Source organism: Panthera onca, chromosome C2, assembly GCF_046562875.1.
Source record: "Panthera onca isolate mPanOnc1 chromosome C2, mPanOnc1 haplotype 2, whole genome shotgun sequence".
Classification (NCBI taxonomy): domain Eukaryota; kingdom Metazoa; phylum Chordata; class Mammalia; order Carnivora; family Felidae; genus Panthera; species Panthera onca.
In genome coordinates this window covers 108,031,852-108,053,453 of record NC_138347.1, presented here as the reverse complement: position 1 = coordinate 108,053,453, position 21,602 = coordinate 108,031,852, and the positions used below count along the sequence as shown (strand labels likewise).

Below are 21,602 nucleotides of genomic sequence, written 5' to 3'. Positions count from 1 at the left end.
CTGACATTTGGGAAAACATTGTAGAATGCTTCAATAATACAAGTAAGGATTGCAAACTAAAAATTTGGTTGTGTATGAATTTTTAAAAATTAATGGAATAAAAACAATAAATATCAATTTAAGCAATATAAACTATTCTAGCATAAAAAATTATAACTCTTTTTTCAGATTATATTACAAGTGAATTCATTAAGAGAAAGATATATTTTCAAAAAAAGCTCTTGGATTATGAAATAATCCATTCAATGAAATAGAGTAAATTATTTAAATACATTGGAGAAAGATTTAAATGTTTTGCCAATTTACAAAAGCTACTAACATCACTGAATACAACATAAAAATCACACCACTTCAAGGACATTTAAGATAAACTGTTTTATGAGTTTCATCATTTCAAAGACAATTTAAGTCTAGTCATTTTCCAAGAAAACCTGAAATGCTCCAATTCTTATAATCATATAAGAAAACTAGATAAGTGTGTTTCCAAATTGGACAATGTGTAATATTTACACAGTGTTATCAATAATGAATCGTAAAGCTGAAAGAATATTTTGAAACTACCAATAATAAAAAACTAATGGCCATGTTAGATGAAAGGCTATATAATTCTTATATTCTCTCCACATAATGCATTATTATAAAATGGTTCTCATATGCAGAAGTGGTTGAAGAACATGTGGACAAAAATTACAAGCAAAAAAAATATTGTAGAGCCGTTACTATTAGCAAGTTACATTATTTTCATATATTTTGTGATATTGGTGGAATTTATCAACTTTACAATTTTCATTTGTAATGATTTTTCTCATTCTATAGATAAGCACACACTTTTAAACCTAATTTTGTGGACATTTTTGTGTTCCTTTTTCTTTTTTTTCCAAGAAAGTCTTCCTCTCACTCACCACTAATAGTATAAGATTTAGGCTCCACAAAGCATGGATCTGGGCTTGGCTAACAAGCTTGAATTTTCTATTTCTTGCCTTTCTCCCTAAAGAAGCACGTGAATCCACATCCAGTCTTTTTTCCTGTTAAATATCCTTCTATACCCTGACCCCTTTGTACATGGTTTATTCCCGGCAGCTGCCTTACACCAAAACCATTAGCCCCTTGACCTTGACTTAGTTCATAGCTCTGATCTCCCTTTCTTACCACCAGTTTCTGGTTCCACATTCAGACTTCTCATCCTCACTTTTGGCCCCCTTGATTTAGTGATCTATTTGGACTCTTTCTCTGCTTTTTGAAATTAGCATCTCTCTTAGCTCCTAGCTCTGCATGCTGTTTGAGGTATCCTCTGTGGCTTCTGGTCACTCAGGTGGACATTAGTTACCATATAGAATGTCATCACCCTTTTTCCTGGCAAAGGCTAATCTTTTAGCCTCTGACCTGTATCTGGCCTTTCTAGGACTTTGCACAAGAAATTGACTGTATCTCTTGTCTGTGTTTTTAGCCTCTGACTGTGCTCGTATTGTTGCTCAGCTGTGTGCACATTCAGGTGTCTCCTTTCTCAACAAACCATTCTACTCTGCATTTTCCTCTTCCTCTCCTTGCTATTTAAGTCAAGGTTCTTGACTGCTAGTATCACTTCTGCTTTACTACTCTGTCCTTTCCTGCCTAATGCCTCTCTCTCAGATCTTCAGAGGCCTCCTTAATACCAGATACAGTGCACTCTGTTCAGCCTTTAACTGAGGCTTTAAACACTGACCACTATTTTTTGTTTACATTTCCTATTTCCTGAATTTCTGATATTGTTCTTTTGGCTCCCTGGTCTTTTTTTGAGGGATTCTTTTCTGCTGTAGTCCTATAAATGTTAATGTTATCCAGTGTTTTATCCCCAGCATTTCTCACTTCTTCGGTCCTCCAACTGGGTGATCTATTATTTTTACTCATTCATTTATTTGTCAGTATTTAAGCATATACTATGTGATAGGTACTATGCTAGGTGCTTGGGAAACTGTGATGAATAAGACAGATATAGTCTCTGCATCATAGATCTAGTCTATTCAGGAAGATATATATTAACCAATTATACACTTGCATGGCTTCAGTCATTACTTACTTACTTCCTTACTTACTTATTTATTTTGCTGATAACTTTCAGATCTTGTCTAATTATTGGGTAAATTATAGGCAGGACATCTGAAGTAATAAATCACTGAGATTGCAAAAAATGTGTGATTTCTTTGAACTGTGTCACTTGATGAAGCAAAAGCACTACATCATTCACTTTAAAAGGTATTCTTTATTATTACCTTGGGTTTTACACTGTCTGGAGAAGCATGGTATGTAGCAAGAATACTGTCTAAGAATCTGAGATTCCCATTTTGGTCTATGATTAAGTCACTGTGACCTAATTTTCTCCACTGTTTACTCTTGAATTAATTTAAAAGGTTAGTAGAATAAATATGTATGAAAAAATTAGCTCTATTTCTTTATAGTTAAAATAATATAATGAAAATGAGTTGGGCTGACCATACACTTCAGTGTTCCTGGGATATTCCTAGTTTATATCTGTCATCTCAGCAAAATACAGATATCACCTCCTTTTACTTTCAAAATGGTCTCCATTTAGACAGTAGATTATATGGTCATTTTCAAACCATTTTTCAAAGAAAGCCATTTTTTCAAAGAAATATTTGTTATTATGCTTGCTACTTTTAAAATCCTAATTTTTAAAACTATTTTACAGTCAAAGATTGGTGGAGTACAAATATTTGTGGAATAAGACTCTTTCATTACTTACTTTTACTAAAAGGGAGCTAACCAGTATTAAAAATGAAGTATATGACAATTTTCAAAACTGGACTTCACTGAAAGGAGAAGTTTTTCTACAAATTAAATCCATAAGTGAAACAGCCTTGACAGGTTTGTTATGTATATTTAGAATGTAATCATCTTTTTCCTTTTGGTATATCATACATAATAAGTAATGAAATAATGATATTTGATGTGATGGGACGTATGACTAACTTTTAAAATTATTGTTTGTTGGTAAACTAGGTGGCCATTATGACCTATTTGAACCCTGAAATTCAATAATTGTAGGCTGATCTGAAATTAACCATGACACATCTATCTAAAGCTGTGACCAGAAGTCTGTTTATTACTGTTAAGTGTGCCAATTTGACTTTTTAAACTTTTTTTTCTGTTAATGACTGAGTATCTCATGTTGAATCAGCCTTCCATAGATAACTGATAATTTCTAGACAAAGTAACTACCTAAAAACACCTGGAGAGTGACCAAAATCAAGCACATAGCAGAGAGAATGTCCAAAAATTGAAAAAAGGCATATTACTAAGTGAAAGAAGCCAGACTGAAAGGCTACATACTATATGATTCCAACTAAATGATATTCTGAAAAGGGCAAAACTATGGATATAGTAAAAAAAAAGTCTTTGTTTGCCGGGGGGCGAAGGGGGTGGGGAGAAGGATGAATAGATTGGGCACAAAGGATTTTTAAGGCAATCAAAATACTTTGTATGATACTAAAATGGTGGACACATGTCATTATACATTTGTCAAAGCTCAGAATGTAAGCACCAAGAGTGAATCCTAATATAAACTAAGGATTTGGGGGTGTTTGTGATGTGTGAGTGTAGGTTTATTGATTTTAAGAAATGTCTCACTCTGGTGTAGGATGTTGATGATGGGAGAGGCTATGCATGTGTGCAGGCAGAAGTTATATGGGAATCTCTGTACTTCCTGCTTAATTTTCCTATGAGCCTAAAACTGATATTTTTTAAAGCCTATTTTTTTTTAAGTAAAAGAAGAAAATGGCACTGGGTGAATTCCCTGGGGTTTTGTTTTTATTTTTGTTTGTTTAAGGCTAATAGGTTGAGGGCAGAGTATAGTGTGTTCTACGCAGGGAAGCTAAAACTCTGAAGAAATCTGTAGTCTTTTTGGCTTAAAGACTGGAGGACATAGATCAAGGCAGCCTCTGAGAAATAAGAGAATATCCCAGAAAAGAGATAATCAGCAAGGGAGAGTTCAGAGTTTGCATATAAGCTTTTTCCAAATCTCTGTCCTACTTCTACAATGCACGTGCACAGGGAAGACTTTAAACAGCCCACCAAAGGCCAAAATAACTGATATTTTAGCTGTCACCCAAGGATAGACATATTTTACAGTTTGAGTTCAGACAAGTTAGCTGCTTATTAAAATAAAACAATACCAAAAATCACTACCCTTTGGAGGAATATAACAGAATTCAAGGTCTCCTTAGCATAACATCCCCAATGTTCAAGATGCAATCCCCAATTCCTTGAACTGGGAAGAAACAGGAAAGCATGGATCATACTCAAGAGAACAGACAACAGAGACCAATGCTGAGTTGATCCAGATGATATAATTAACTAACCAGGATTTCAAATTAGCTGTTAACTATGTTCAATGACATAAAAGAAAATAAGCTAGTAATGAATGAAAAGAGATAGACTATCTCAGCAAGAAACTATTAAAAATTGGATAGTCAAGATTAGAAAAATATAGTATCTGAAATAAAAATTTACTGGATGGACTTCTATAGCATATTGTGATTATAGAAAAAAGAATCAGCGAACTTTATTCATTTTGAAGAAGAAAACTAAATAACATTGAAAAAAGATGAACAGAATCCCAGGACTCTAAAAGGATGTAAAAATGATGTATAATTCATAGAGCAACCACTAAAAAATAAATACAAAATGATAAAGCTACAGAGGTAATAAATAAACTAAAAAAATAACTCTTTTAAAAGTATCCAAACAATGGAGAATTACTATCATCTGTCTCTAAGATTTATTATGTAGTATGGCATATGGATCATCAATAGATACATGGAACAATAGCCTGGTAAATGATCCCTATTTGTATGATTATTTCACTTTTCACAAATGTGCCAAAACAATCAAATGGGAAACAAGAAAGTCTTTCAACAAATTGTGCTAGAACAGTAGAATACCCATATGGGAAAATATACCTTAAGTCCTACATTACATTGTACATGAAGCTAATTCAAGATAAATCATAGAACTAAATATAAAAGCTAAAACTATCAAAGAAGAAATAGAGGAAAATATCTTCATGAATTGGTAGTAAATGAAGTTTTCTTGGATGGAAAAAGACCCCAAAATTGATGTGTTAGACTATCAAAATTAAAAATTTCTGTTCATCAAGAGATGCTATTAAGAAAATGAATAGGTAAGCCACAGACAGAGAAAATATTTTTTAAAAAAACGTTTGAAAAACAAAGAATTGCTGCCTGGATTACATAAAGAGCACCAACAAGTCAGTAATGAAAGGACAAACAATCCAGTCAACAATGGCTAAAAGATTTGAGCAGACACTTTACAAGGAAACATATACAATTGACCAACACGACATGAAAAAGTACTGAACATTATTGGTCAAAAGGGAAATGCAAATGTCAACAGTACATACCCACTATACTTGTTAAAATGAAAAAGATTGACAACAGCAAATGTTAGGAAGAAAAGCAACTGGAATTCTTATGCAAATTGGTGAGAGTATAAAATGCTACAACCACTTTGAAAAAAGATCTGACAGTTGTTGTTGTTGTTGTTTAACAAAACTAAAGATACACCTACCCAATGACCCTGAAATTCTTCTTTGGTATTTATGTGCTCTCCCTGCCATGAAAACATATGTCCATACATATATCCTAAAGAAGTGTTCATTGTGTCAGGCTAGTACCCTTAAATAAGGGAGCAAAATTAATGCTCTTATAGTTTAAATATATTTATTAATATATAACTAATATATTAAATATATATAAAAATGTAGACCCATGTAAATATGCAGAACTGATTTTTGACAAGGGTGAGCAAGCAGTTCAATGGAAGAAGGATAGGCTAGCCTTTTTATTGTTGTTGTTTTTTAACAAACTGAAAATAATAATGGAGGCAATGGAGTGACTGGAGTAACTGGTTATCCATAGGCATAAAAATAAATAAAAAGAACCTTGACCAAAACCTTGCACCTTATGCAAAAATTAATTCATAATGGATCATAGACCTAAATTGAAAATAGAAAACTAGAAAATCTTTGGGACTTAGGATTCTCAGACTTGAACTAAAAGCATGATACATAAAAGGAAAACTTGATAAATAAGAACCTCAACAAAATTAAGAACTTTTATTCTGTGAAAGACCCTGTTAAGAGGATGAAAAGACAAATTACAGCTTAGGAGAAAGTATTTGTGGACCACACAAAGGACTTTTATCTGGAATAGATGAAAAACTCTCAAGACTCTTCATTTTAAATAAACAGTTTAATTAGGAAATGGGCAAAATATGTGAGCAAAAATTTCACCATAGAGGTTATGCAGATGGAATAATAAAGCATATGAAAAATTGTTCAACATTACCCAATTAGGGAAATGCAAATTATAACAGTAATGAAATACTACTACACATCTATTAGAATGTCTAAAATTGTAAAGATTTCCTAGAGACATAATTTTAAGTCCATATGATTAAGCTAATAGGACTAAGAACAACAGAAAAATCTTATTAAGATAAAGAAATTATGTAAGATTAATACTAATAATTGTATTTACATTAGCTAGCATTATATGATACTTATTCTAACGGCTAAAAAAAGCTGTATTAGCTATAAACTTTGACAATATTATAAACATTTTAAATGACAAATACTTTTTTAATACCAGCTTTTATTTATGATCTATGTGGATATATTCTTAGGGTGTGAGTTGATTCTGCATGACACAGTTCTTCAATTGAAAAGTTGATATAAAGGGCTCCTGGGTGGCTCAGTCGGTTAACTGTCTGACTTTGGCTCAGGTCATGATCTCACAGTCTGTGAGTTCAAGCCCTGCGTTGGGCTCTGTGCTGACAGCTCAGAGCCTGGAGCCTGCTTTGGATTTTCTCTCCTTCTCTGTCTGCTCCTCCCCACTTGTGCTCTCTCTGTTTCTCAAAAATAATGAAATAAATGAAAATGAAATGAAAATAAATGAAATGAAAATAAATGGAAAAAAAAGTTAAACTAGAAAAGTTGATATAAAAAGAACAATGGAAACATTTTTATAAGAAGTAAGACAAACCCTAATTCCTTTATCCTAACATAGTTGTTTTCATTTTCCCATTTTATCTTCTAGTCCAACACATGCTCATCTATTTTTTTACATATTTATAATCACAATGTAAATGCCAGTAAATGTTCTAAAATATGTTATTGGCTGAATTATGTCACTGCACCCCCCTATTCATATGTTAAAGTTCCAATCCCCAGCACCTCAGAATATATCTGTATTTGGAGTGAGGGTTCTTTTTTTTAAATTTTTTTTTATTGAGAAAATTTTATTATTTTATTATTATTGAGAGACAGAGCGAGACAGAGCATGAGCATGGGAGGGGCAGACAGAAGAGGAGACACAGAATTTGAAGCAGGCTCCAGGCTCTGAGCTATCGGCACAGAGCCCGACATGGGGCTCGAACCCACCAACTGTGAGATCATGACCTGAGCCGAAGTTGGACTCCCAACCGACTGAGCCACCTAGGCTCCCCTAGGGTTCTTAAAGAAATACATTTAAATGGGTGGGCTCTAATCTAATATGATTGGTGTTCCTTATAAAAACAGAGGAAACAGAAACATACAGAAGAAAGAGTCTTGAAGACACAGGAAGAAGATGGCCTTTTATAAGCCAAGTAGAGAGGCCTGGAACAGATCTGTCCTTCATGGCCCTTGAAAGAAACCAACCTAGCTGATACCTTAATCTCAGACTTCTTAGCCTCCAGAATTGTGAAAAAATCAATCTCTGTCCCTTAAGCTACCCGGTCTCTGCTACTTTGTTACAGCAGCCCTAGCAAACTCATAAATATAGTGAACCCCATACAAATTCACGACATTATTTGAGATACTTTAAAAGTTTTGCACATTAAAATTTAGGCTTAAAATCAAAGTCCAGAACAGAAACAACATTCCTAGAAAAGGCTTTGCTTAATATTTTCTTGCTGACAAGTATGTTGATTATTGAATAGCGGATATGAGTAAAATATTTCCTACCCCTCTAATGAGTGGCTATCTCTTTATATAATCAATGTTTTTAAGCTCAAATATTCATAGATTAGGGTTTTTTTTTCTTGTATTACTTTTAAAAAAAATTTTTTTGAGGCTTATTTATTTTTTGATAGAGAGAGAGACAGAGTGCAAGGGGGGAGGGGCAGAGAGGGAGACACAGAACCCAAAGCAGACTCCAGGCTCTGAGCTGTCAGCACAGAGCCCAATGCGGGGCTCGAACTCAGTCTGTGAGATCATGACCTGAGCTGAAGTCAGACGCTCAACCGACTAAACCACCCAGGCACCCATTTTTTTTTTTTAAGTTTTTTTGAGGTTTATTTATTTTTTGAGAGAGAGAGCTAGCATAGATTAGGTTTTATTAAAGTAGAGCATACCTATTTTAATAAGAGAAATTTCAGGAAAAAATATTTTTACCAAGGTAGATTATTTTAAGTGTAGAATCATTTGTTTCCACTCTCAAAATAACTATTGGATAGCTCCTGAATTTTTAAAATTCAAGTTCCAAATTAGGCTTGGAAATGTAGTCCACACATTTTCATAAAATTGAAGAAATTAGGGATGAAATAGGCCTATTTTCTCATCCTATTAAAAATGTTAGCTGCTTGTTTTTACTACCTTACCTAGCCTGACATTAAAGAATTTGTGACTCAAAATGCTTGCCTCTGAAGTAAAGGGCAAGATAAGACAAAAAATATTCAGGATACTGTATTCAACTAGTATATCAGAAACTATTTAGAAGTTTTGCTCAATAAAGCCTTTACTCATTTGGTAGGTATGTATTGAGCTCCTGTTATTTCTAGGACATCATGGTAAAAATTGTGGGTGGAATAAAAAATGACTAATATATGATCTCTGGCCTAAGTAACTTACAGTCCAATAATAGATCACATGTATGCATATTATCAGTGCAGTAAAAATGGTGTAAATTGGTATGAGTTCTAGGAAGATCCAGGTCACTTCCAGATTGGGTCAGAAAAGATTGCCAGGCCATGGTAGCATATGAGCAATAGCAAGCCAAATGAATGAAGTTAGAAGGACCTTCTTCATAGGGGGTGCTGAGATAAGGGAAACCAAGGTGGGTACAACAACCAGAATAGGTTAACATGGTGGAAATCATAACTTCTGAACTCCAAATTGGAACACGTGACTGAAAGATATGATGCTGTAGAATGATGAAGGTAGGACCCAATATTTGACATCAGGATTGCCGTAGGTACAGGGAATGTGTCACTTGTCGAGGGTGAGTTAATTCCCCTTCATTGAGTTTTAGTCTTCTAATTTCACATTAGAAATATAGCTCCTATTAGTTTGGAAATCTTGCTGTACTTTTCCATGTATTAGAATATATTTCACAACTGAATTTGTATTGCAGATTCTTATTCTTCTAATGTCAGATAGAAAGTCATGTTGACATGAGTAGTTATTTTAGAGACAGATAGTAGTGTACGCTTACAGAGTCATCCTGCTAACCTAAGCAGCATCATTCTGGCAAATGAAAAATAGGTGACAGCATGTGTGGATTCCTCTGCACTGTCATTCTGACTTAAACACAGATATGATTAGGATATGATACAGTTTATTCAGCAGAAGGAGCCACCTTTATGGATACAGAAATACTAGAGAAAAATTGGGCCTAAAGAAAAACTGCAACCTCCATATTTTTTAAACTCTATTCTTTTAAGATTTTACACACTAGTGTGTTAGCAGTTTTCTTTACACAAATGGGTGCATATCCGTAAGTATTTAGAAGCACATAGTTATTCTTAGGAAAAATATTCCCATTTAAGTAATTGTTTGAATATAGTAGAACCTCACTTACTTGGTCCCTGCCAATTTATTTCTCCAGGTTTTCCATTTTGAGCAACAATTAGAAGTGAAGTAGGTGCCAGACTCCTTGTGGACACCCCTAAATCTGTCTTAACGGTCACATTTTCTTTCGGACATACTCATCACCCACAGAAAGACATTTTACTTTCTCTCCTTGGACCACATTCCTAATTCTATTCTTCACCATCCTTTAAGGCATGTTCTCTTCTCTGTGCTCTGTCTAGCCAACCACTTTACTTCTCCTTTAACCACTTACCAGCCCTATTGCCTCTGATGCCATGTCTGTCTTCTGGCTCTTTGCTTCAGGTCTTCACTAGCCTATCTGGTGCTGTGGTGCCCCCAAGACCAAGCCAGTCTCTTCTGATCCCCAATCACATGCTACACCTATCACATGGCCCAGGATAAGCTAAACAAGAAAGGGGATGCCAAGTGAACGATCTGGAAAAGCAGACTGTCCAGATTTTCACATAGATCACCTCCTCATCAATTCAAATTAATTGCGGTTGTACAAATTTTATAGTATTTTATCATTATTGTGTGTGTATTTTTATATTTTAGTGGTGGTTTAAGACAGTGCTGAAGAGACTGCTTAAGGGAGAGCTTGATGATTATTCTGAAGGATAATATGTCCCATGCATTTCTCACAAAATTATATAAAATTAGCACATTTAAATCTACATAATGCTGTGAAGGCATATTTTTATTAAACTTAATCTAAGTAGATAGAATAATGACAAGTGATTGCTATGATAAAATTCTGGTCTCATTTTGAGTGGACAAAGTATTATTAGAATCATTAAGCTCTATTAACTAATACTTTCTGCCCATAAATTTATTAGTTTTAGACACTGAATCCTTTTATTCCTCTCCACCCCTACTGTCTTTATTCATAATTTGTATAGAATGTACCCTAATTACTCTCCTAGAAATGCCACCCAACCAGTTCACGCTAGCACATTTAAATGTACTTTTCTGAATCATGTTGCCAAGAAAACAATTTAATTTCAATAAAACTCAGAACATTATGCAGATATTGTGTTATTCATTTATGTGGGCATTTAAAAAGCAAGATGGATTGCCATTTAATACAATTTAAAGGCTAACCTACTAAAACTTTTCAAGCATCATTTAGCAATGCAATCCTTCTTTTTTCAGAATAACTACTAAATTTAAATTTTTTGGTTAGGTGTCATTCTACTGACAGAAAAGTTATCTTGACTTTCAACTATTGATTTTCTAGAAGAAAATAATCATTCTACAGGGAAATGATTTATGATTCAATTTTGTCTATTTGCAAACTTTGACTTTTCTATACAGAAATAGAAATACTAAAGAAAAGTTTGACAGTGTCCCAGAGAAATAAGATGTGCCTTGAAGAGGAAATGAAAAATCTGAAATTGTTGTCAGATGCAGCCATACTGAGGTCTCAGCAGATTCAGACATCCAAACAACAGGAAGTAAACTTACAAACCAGATGCCATGACTTGGAAAAAGAAGTACTAGGTAAAAGAGAATGATTTTATTTGCTGTTGTTAGCAACTGGCCATAACAAAGAAGTATTTACATTTTTATTTCTTTTATAATCACAACAAAATCTTGTTTTAATTAGTGTTGCAAATACGGCTAATTACTAGTAACTAAGTCAATAACTGTGTCTGTGATCAATATTTACTATCATCCCTTCTGATTCTGCCATTGAGAGTGAATGCCATTCACACTTAAGTGAATATATTCCTTCATTTTCCCAAGGAAAAATTAAAAACTGTGTTTGGTGGGGCGCCTGGGTGGCTCAGTCGGTTAAGCGTCAGACTTCGGCTCAGGTCATGATCTCGTGGTCGGTGAGTTCGAGCCCCGCGTCGGCTCTGTGCTGACAGAGCCTATTTCAGATTCTGTGTCTCCCTCTTTCTCTGACCCTCCCCGGTTCATGCTCTCTCTCTCTGTCTCAAAAATAAATAAATGTTAAAAAAAAATTTAAAAAACCCCCTGTGTTTGGGGCACTATGGGCAAAGGTTTTAAATTTCTACCTCAGAGGAATGAGTGTCTTGGCACTAAGACTATGGAATTTGTACTTTTCCCTAAAGGCAGTAGGAATCCTTGAAAATTCGTAATCAATTTTCATTCAAGGAGAATGCTATAATACAAGCAGTGTTTTAGCAAAATTAAGTTATTACAATGATTGGGGGTGTTCCAAATAATCAAGAAATTGGAGCTAGGTAGCCATTTAAAAAATATCTTTGCTGATAACCCAGGCCCTAGACTAACTGTAACAAACTGAAGTAGGAAGGGAACTACATTTTTTGGGTCCTAATATGCACTGTATGTAAATTACTTCTGTCAATTGCCACAGGGATCATGAAAAACAGGTATAATTATCCCATCTTGCAGAGAAGAGAATCAAAGCCTAGAAAGGTAACAAGCCTGTTTTCACATAGCTGGTAAATGGTAGGGAGTGAAAGAGTTCAGATTCCAAGACTCGTGCTCATCGCACTGTGTCTCCTTGGTCATCTCCGTGGCCACAATGGGAAAACCAAGATAGAATCAAGACTGAGCAGACTACCCAGGATTAGAGAGGTGGACATCTGGCTAAGTAGACAGGGAGAGAAGGAAGTCACAGAGGACTCTGAACCTCATTTCTTGAGAGTATTTAATGATGGGAGCACACCACAGACTAGGAAATCTGGAGAGAAAGTGGTGCTGGAATGGAAAATAAGGACTCGTTACGTGAAGTTGGAGCAGATATCAAATATTTTAATTTTCCCTTCTGTGAATTACCTATTTATAGATTTTGCCAATTTTCTATTGCATTATTGGAATTTTCCTTGATAATTTTTAAGAGCAGTTTGTATAATGTAGTAATTATAATCTATATTCGGTTTTTTTCTAATGTATAATTTGTTGACTTTTTATGGTAAATTTTACTACCAAAATTTTTCATTTTGATGTGATCAAATGATATGTCTTGTATTGTTTTTGGTTAGTTTTGGTTAAAACATTCTTAAATTGTACAGATAGTCTCTTGAGGTTTTTTTTTACATTTAAGTCATTAATCCATGTAAGATTTATTTTTTATATGGTATGAGATATGGGGGATTAGTTTTATTCTTTCCAAATGGATAACCAGTTGTATCAGTATTGTATATTAAATAATCCATCCTTTTACACTGAATAGAACTATTTGTCATATGTTAAAATTTTATATATGTTAGCATTGATTACTGTGTTCTCTTTTGTTCCACAAATTTATTTGATATACCATTCATACATATTCATTTGAATATAGTGACTTAATAACATAATCTCACAGCTGGTAAATCCTTTCTCTTTCTACTGTTCTTACTTTTCAAATATATACGTGGAGGAGTTGTCTTCAATTTGAATTTTTTAAGATCCTGTATTTACTTCTAATCCAAAGACTAATTGATACTTAGTAAAGTTTTTCTCCTCCAGTCTTTATTCTTTTCTTACATATTTATATTTACAAGAAGTTATTCTTCCACATGAAGTTAAGGTAATTTCATTTAATTCTAATCCCAACAGAGATTCTAGCTGGAATTGCATTATATTTACATATTAAATTTTGGAGAATTGGCATTTTTAGTGATACTAAGTCTCAATATTGTAAAAGTCTTCTCATTCAAGAATATAGTATGTCCTTTCATTTCTTTAAACTTTTTCTGTTTTTAATTATGATTTCTTAGTTTTATTTGGCTATATTACTTTTTCCTTCTTGTTAAATTGATGACTGTCATGTTTTTGCATCCACTATAAGTGGACTTTTTTCACTATTTCAGTCTCTTGGTATTTTGTTTTTGTTTTTGTTTTGGTGCCAAAACGTGCTTTTATTATAGCACAGAGACAGGACAAGTAGGCAGAAAGAGTTGCACTGGGATTGTGAGGAGTAACTGGTTATATACTTTTTAGTTAGTGGGGGTTAGGGATAAGGTAAGTCTCTAAGGAATTTGAGCATGTTAAAAAGCAAGGTCTCCAGGATCTTGGAGGGCTGTTGTTAAGATAAGGTTGCTTTTAGTCTTTAATGAAACATCAACAGTAAAGTAGCCATGAGTTCCTTGAGGAATGTCACACTCTGCATGTCTCAGGAATTTATAAGTGGGGGGTTGCAAGTTGTAAAGAGATGATTTTAGCCCCATTTCTCTTACCTTTGTTCTCTTCATCATTTACCCCCTGAATTACTTGACCTTTAAATCTTTAAGGTTGCTGAGGGTGGAAGGTCTTATCTTCTGTAACTTTTTGCTGCTGAATAGGGGCATTGGTCATTTGGGGTTATAGGAATTGTTAAAAGCAGAGGCAGCCAAATCCAAGGTAGACAACATATATGAATCTCCTTGAGTAGAAAGGATTATCTGTCCACTTGGAAGTTATGCCACTGAGGGAGTCTGGGCACCAGATGGAGAGACATTTAAAAGACAGCAAAACATGATTGAAATTATTATGAGAAAAAGAAGCCCAATAAAGAGACCTTTGATAGTTGACCAAAATCCTCCAGTTCAGGAGTTTAACCAATTATTAAAGGAGAGGGAGAGATTGTTTAAAGTGGCAATTTGAGGGGCACCTGGGTGGCTCAGTCGGTTGGGCATCTGGCTTTGGCTCAGGTAGTGATCTCACGGTTCGTGGGTTTAAGCCTCGCGTTGGGCTCTGTGCTGACAGCTCGGGGCTTGGAGTCTACTTCGGATTCTGTGTTTTACTCTCTCTCCACCCTTCCCTCTCTCTCTTTCTCAAAAAATAAATAAAACATTGGGGCGCTTGGGTGGTTCAGTTGATTAGGTTGCCGACTTCAGCTCAGGTCATGATCTATAGGCCTGTGAGTTCGAGCCCCACATCAGGCTCTGTGCTGGCAGCTGGGAGCCTGGAGTTGGCTTCGAATTCTGTGACTCCCTAGCTCTCTGCCCCTCCCCTGCGCTGTCTCTCTCTCTCAAAAGTAAACATTTAAAAAAATTTTTTAAATAAAACATTAAAAAAATTTTAAGAAGTGCCAATTTGAGCACAATTAGCAATCCTGTTACATTTTAGTGATAATCTGGAATATATATATAGCATTCAGTGTTTATGATGGCACATGTTCCACCCATGCTGCAGTTAAAACGTCTAATACTGTTTTATTTTGTAGAACTGCTTTATGAATGAGTTATTTCAGTGCTTAATATTGTAATGCTATTTGAGAGTCACGTAAGGCCTTAATCGTGTAGCAGGTGGTGTTAGCCATGATATAGACTCTGTTTTGTTTAGCAAGCAATCAGGTAATTAATAAGAGACACTTCTACAGAAACAAAAGAAAAATATAGGTTAATGGTTGGAGCAAATTACAAACCCAGTGTCTGGGTCTTGAGTGCTCCTAGTGAAAGATTTTCAGATGTCAGGCTTGAAGCATTCTCATATGGTGTGGGAACAGGCAGCAGGAATCAGATGAGTTTTTCTGGTTTGTAATTTAAGTGTCTCTGGTGATCATTGTGACCCATAGAGCAGGCACAAGTTTTGTGGCAATTTCTCTAAAGCTGAACTCAAGTTGTCCAGCATCAGTTTTCAGTGTTTTAGGAAAAAGGACAGTTTTAGTTAAAAGAATGGAAGAAAATTGAAATCTTCATATTTGTTGATAGAATAAGGAAAGGTTATTGATTTTTGTGTATTTGTCTTATATCCATCAACTTTATAAAATCCTCATATTAATTCTGGTAGTTTTTTTGCTAGTATCTCTTGGATTATCTAGTTCTACAATTGTATCACCTGCTCAATACCCCCCCAAAAAGAGTTCATCTATTTTTTTTCCAGTGTTTATATCTGTTATTTTATTTTCTTATCTTGTTAATATCTTATGAAATTCATTTGAACCCCTCAGACTTTGTTAAATAATAATGACACTGAACATCCATATCTACTTACTGATTTTAATTGCAATTATTTGGTGCTTTGCCACTTGGAATTATGTTTGATGTTTTTAGTAAATATTTATTTTTAATTAACTATTTTACTTGTATTCCAATTTTAGTTAGATGTTTTATTTTTATTTATTTATTTTTTTTATTTATTTATTTTTGGGACAGAGAGAGACAGAGCATGAATGGGGGAGGGGCAGAGAGAGAGGGAGACACAGAATCGGAAACAGGCTCCAGGCTCCAAGCCATCAGCCCAGAGCCTGACGCGGGGCTCGAACTCACGGACCGCGAGATCGTGACCTGGCTGAAGTCGGACGCTTAACCGACTGCGCCACCCAGGCGCCCCTAGATGTTTTAAATGAAATGCTGTTGGATTTTGTTAAGTGCCTCTCAGCATCTATTGATATAATAGTGTTTTTTCCCCTTTAACCAACTGGTAAAATGGACTAGTATTATTGAATTTCTTGATGTTGAAGTGTCTTTGCTTTCATGGAATAAGCCATGCATCATTTACTTTTTGAATATATCATTTGCTACATGTATATATTTTATTTGTAAATTTTGTGCATATATATTAATAAATGAGATTGGTTTATAAGGTTTTTTTTTTTTTACTAGCAAGTACTAATTTTATCAGAGCTTTGCATTAAAATTAAGTGAACATCATAAATAAACAGGTTTAATCACATGAATTATCTGTTTTTTAAAGTTAGATAAAACTTGACCTGAACCACATATCATTAGGTAAAATTCAGTTATGAACTCCTTTGATTTCAGTACATCTTTGAATGGTATTTAGTATTTTCAGAGTTGTCTGTGGTAATTGACTATTTGAATATTCAGCTCTTCTCACATCAGTTTTGATTCTTTATATTTGGATGGTAAATTATTCAATTCTCTCTAAGATTTCAAATTTATACCCATAATATGGAATGCAATACTCTTATTTTAAAATATTCCCTCTGTCTGTGATTAGGCCTGATATCTGATTTTTAATCTTGTCTATTTTTCGTTTATCTTTTATTATTTATCAGGCTTGCAAGGCCTTCATTTTTTAGTCTTTTCGAAGAACTAGCCTTTGTATTTTTTATGCTATTACTTTTATTTTCTATAACATTACTTCCCATCTCTATATTTATTAATTTCCTATTCCTAGTTTCTTTTTATTTTTTGTTTTTATTTTTCAGACTTCTGAAGGGAATACTTAGTTCTTTTATTTCTCATCTTTTTTTTGTTCAATGATAGAGGCATTTGAAGGAATGAGTTTTCCTATGAGTAAAATTTTATCTGTGTCACATGTATTCAATGTGAATTATTCTCCTTTTTAATACTGTCTAGGTACTGTGTAATTTCTAATTTTTTCTTTGGTGAAAGGGTTATCTAGGAGTATATTTCTGAATTTCTAAGTATGTAGTTAATTATTTGGGGAAGGAGTTACTTTCTTATTATGTATTTAACTTGAGAGTATTCTGACTAAATAATGTGACTTATAATACCTTTTTGAATTTGTGGAGCTCTCCTGTATGTTGAATACATGATCTAGTGCTATAGATATTCCTTAAAAATACAAAATGTAATTCTCAGCTTCATGGTTATAATCTCAGCTGATTATAGGATTCTTGAGTTCTTTTCTCTCAGTACACTGTGGATGCTCTGTCTTCTAGCTTTCAGTGTTGCAAATGTTACTGCAGCTCTGATTCTTTTTCCTTTAAAGGTACTTCATTCTTTAGTCTGAAAACTTGTTAGATTTTTATTTCTCTTGTTTTTTTTTTTTTCTCTCTTTCTTCATTGGGCTTCAGTTGGATCACTCATAATCCTTGGTTCATGACACATATGTACTGGCTGGGACTTCATGTACAATCTTGAATATAATAATAATAGTGGGCATCCTTATCTCATTCACAGTTTAAAAAAATACACTGCTGAATAACTTTTGGTTTTAAGCAGAAATTATAATGAATGTAAAATATCTAGAGAATGATATTAAAAGCACTGTATATCAAAACTTGGGGAATACAGCCAAAGAAGTGTTTTCAGGGAGATGTATAGCTTTAGAAGTCATATAAGAAGGAAAGGACAGGGACACCTGAGTGGCTCAGTTGGTTGAGCATCGACTCGATTTCAGCTCAGGTTGTGATTTGGAATCTGCTTAAGATTCTCTCTTTCTCTCTCTCCCCCCATCCCACCCCCCTCTCCCTCTGCCCCCCCCCCCACTCACATGCTCTCTCACTCTCTCTAAAATTTAAAAAAAAAAAAAAAGAAAAAAGAAGGAAAGAACAAACTCAAATAACAGAAGAAAAAATAATAAAAATAATACCAGCAGTGAGTGAAATAGAAAAGAGATGATAAAGAAGACCAGCAAAACAAAGCATTGATATTTTTTTAAAAAACCAACAAAGTAGAACTTTGGCAAGTTTAATCAGAAGATGAGAGAAAATACAAATTTAAAATGTGAGTAATGAAAGAGGGGCAGTTACTACAGATAAAGGGTAAAAAAATAATAATAAAAGTGGATGCTGTCAACAATCTTATGCCAACAACTGTGAAGTCTTAGATGAAATGGATATACTATTAGAAAACTATATCTTACCAAGACTTACTCAAAAAAATTAAATGGCCCTATAACTATTAAAGAGATTGGAGCAATGTCTTCTCACAAAGAAAAAAACAAATTTTTTAACAAGCAAGTTCTACCAACTTTCAGGGAACAAATGTCTTAATGTTATACAGTATTTTCTTTCCTTTTTTTAAAATTTTTAATTAATTTTTTTTTAATTTACATCCAAATTAGTTAGCATATAGTACAACAGTGATTTCAGGAGTAGATTCCTGAGTGCCCCTTACCCATTTAGCCCATCCCTCCTCCCAGAACCCCTCCAGTAACCCTGTTTGTTCTCCATATTTATGAGTCTCTTATGTTTTGTCCCCCTCCCTGTTTTTATGTTATTTTTGCTTCCCTTCCCTTATGTTCATCTGTTTTGTCTCTTAAAGTCCTCATGTGAGTGAAGTAATATGGTATTTGTCTTTCTCTGACTGATTAGTTTCACTTAGCATAATACCCTCTAGTTCCATCCACGTAGTTGCAAATGGCAAGATTTCATTCTTTTTGATTGCCAAGTAATACTCCATTGTATATATATACCACCTCTTCTTTATCCATTCATCCATTGATGGACCTTTGGGCTCTTTCCATACTTTGACTATTGTTGATAGTGCTGGTGTAAACATTGGGGTGCATGTGTCCCTTCGAAACAGCATACCTGTATCCCTTGGATAAATACCTAGTAGTGCCATTGCTGGGTTGTAGGGTGGTTCTATTTTTAGTTTTTTGAGGAACCTCCATACTGTTTTCCAGAATGGCTGCACCAGCTTGCATTGCAACCAAGAGTGCAAGAGATACTCTTTCTCCTCATCCTTGCCAACATATGTTGTTGCCTGAGTTGTTAATGTTAGCCGTTCCAACAGGTGTAAGGTGGTATCTCGTTGTGGTTTTGATTTGTATTTCCCTGAGGATGAGTGATGTTGAGCATTTTTTCATGTGTCGGTTGGCCATCTGGATGTCTTCTTTGGAAAAGTGTCTATTCATGTCTTTTGCCCATTTCTTCACTGGATTATTTGTTTTCTGGGTGTTGAGTTTGAGAAGTTCTTATAGATTTTGGATACTAACCCTTTATCTGATATGTCATTTGCAAATATCTTCTCCCATTCCATCGGTTGCCTTTTAGTTTTGCTGATTGTTTCCTTTGCTGTGCAGAAGCTTTTTATTTTGATGAGGTCCCAATAGTTCATTTTTGCTTTTGTTTCCCATGCCTCCAGAGACATGTTGAGTAAGAAGTTCCTGTGGCCAAGATAAAAGAGGTTTTTGCCTTCTTTCTCCTTGAGGAATTTGATGGCTTCCTGTCTTACATTTAGGTCTTTTGTCCATTTTGAGTTTATTTTTGTGTATGGTGTAAGAAAGTGGTCCAGGTTCATTATTCTGCATGTCTCTGTCCAGTTTTCACAGCACCACTTGCTGAAGAGACTGTCTTTATTCCATAGGATATTCTTTCTTGCTTTGTCAAAGATTAGTTGGCCATATGTTTGTGGGTCTATTTCTGGGTTCTCTATTCTGTTCCATTGATCTGAGTGTCTGTTCTTGTGCCAGTACCATACTGTCTTGATGATTACAGCTTTGTAGTATAGCTGAAGTCCGGGATTGTGATGCCTCCTGCTTTGGTTTTCTCTTTCAAGATTGCTTTGGCTATTTGGGATCTTTTCTGGATCCAAACAAATTTTAGGATTATTTGTGCTAGCTCTCTGAAGAATGCTGATGTTTTTTTGATAGGGATTGCATTGACTGTGTAGATTCTTTGGGTAGTATCAACATTTTAACAATATTTGTTCTTCCTATCCAGGAGCATGGAATCTTTTTCCATTTTTTTTTTTTGTGTGTGTGTGTGTGTGTTTTCTTCAATTTCTTTCATAAGCTTTCTGTAGTTTACAGTGTATAGATTTTTCACCTCTTTGGTTAGATTTATTCCTAGGTATTTTATGGTTTTGGTGCAATTGTAAATGGGATCGATTCCTTGATTTCTCTTTCTGTTGCTTCATTGTTGGTGAATAGGAATGCAACCGATTTCTGTGAGTTGATTTTATATCCTGCTGCTTTGCTGAATTCATGAATCAGTTCTAGCAGTTTTTTGGTGGAATCTTTAGGGTTTTACATATAGAGTATCAGGTCATCTGTGAAGAGTGAAAGTTTGACCTCTTCCTGGCCGATTTGGATACCTTTTATTTTTTGTGTTGTCTGATTGCTGAGGCTAAGACTTCCAATACTATGTTGAATAACAGTGGTGAGAGTGGACATCCCTGTCTTGCTCCTGACCTTAGGGGGAAAGCTCTCAGTTTTTCCCCATTGAGGATGATATTAACATTGGGTCATTCATATATGGCTTTTATGATTTCGAGGTGTGATCCTTCTATACCTACTTTCTTGAGGGTTTTTGTCAAGAAAGGATGCTGTATTTTGTCAAATGCTTTCTCTGCATCTATTGAGAGGATCATATGGTTCTTGTCCTTTCTTTTACTGATGTGATGAATCATATTAATTGTTTTGCAGATATTGAACCAGCCCTGCATCCCAGGTATAAATCCCGCTTGATCGTGGTGAATAATTTTTTTAATGTATTGTTTGATCTGGTTGGCTAATATCTTGTTGAGGATTTTTGAATCCATGTTCATCAGGGAAATTGGTCTAAAGTTCTCCTTTTTAGTGGGGTCTCTGGTTTTGGAATCAAGGTAATCCTGGGTTCATAGAGTTTGGAAGTTTTCCTTCCATTTCTATTTTTTGGAACTGCTTCAAGAGAATAGGTGCTAACTCTTCCTTAAATGTTTGGTAGAATTCCCCTGGAAAGCCATCTGGCCCTGGACCCTTGTTTTTTGGGAGATTTTTGATTACTAATTCAATTTCCTTACTGGTTATGGGTCTGTTCAAATTTTCTATTTCTTCCTGTTTCAGTTTTGGTAGTATATATGTTTCTAGGAATTTGTCCATTTCTTCCAGATTGCCCATTTTATTGGCATATAATTGCTCATAATATTCTCTTATTATTGTTTTTATTTCTGCTGTGTTGGTTATGATCTCTCCTCTTTCATTCTTGATTTTATTTATTTGGGTCCTTTCCTTTTTCTTTTTGATCAAACTGGCTAGTGGTTTTATAAATTTTGTTAATTCTTTCAAAGAAGCAGCTTCTGGTTTCATTCATCTGTTCTACTGTTTTTTTTGTTTTTGTTTTTGTTTTTGTTTTGTTTTGTTTTTTTTGGTTTCGATAGCATTAATTTCTGCTCTGATCTTTATTATTTCCTGTCTTCTG

The 21,602-nt window shown here is 34.5% G+C and overlaps 1 protein-coding gene across 14 annotated transcripts in view; it reads left to right on the top strand.

Moving 5' to 3' along the window:
• The window catches only part of LEKR1 (leucine, glutamate and lysine rich 1), a 220,770-nt gene that overhangs the window by 77,546 nt on the left and 121,622 nt on the right, over positions 1 to 21,602 (top strand). For 13 of the 14 annotated variants that reach the window (XR_014135232.1, XR_014135233.1, XR_014135235.1 and 10 more), the window contains 2 exons: positions 2,687 to 2,862; positions 11,180 to 11,365. Coding sequence is in view for 10 of the 14 variants with exons in the window: in XM_081790119.1 (XP_081646245.1) it covers positions 2,687 to 2,862; positions 11,180 to 11,365 (362 nt within the window). In the remaining 4 variants the exon portion in view is untranslated. The remainder of the gene's footprint in view (positions 1 to 2,686; positions 2,863 to 11,179; positions 11,366 to 21,602) is intronic. The other variant, XM_081790116.1, reaches the window with a different exon arrangement.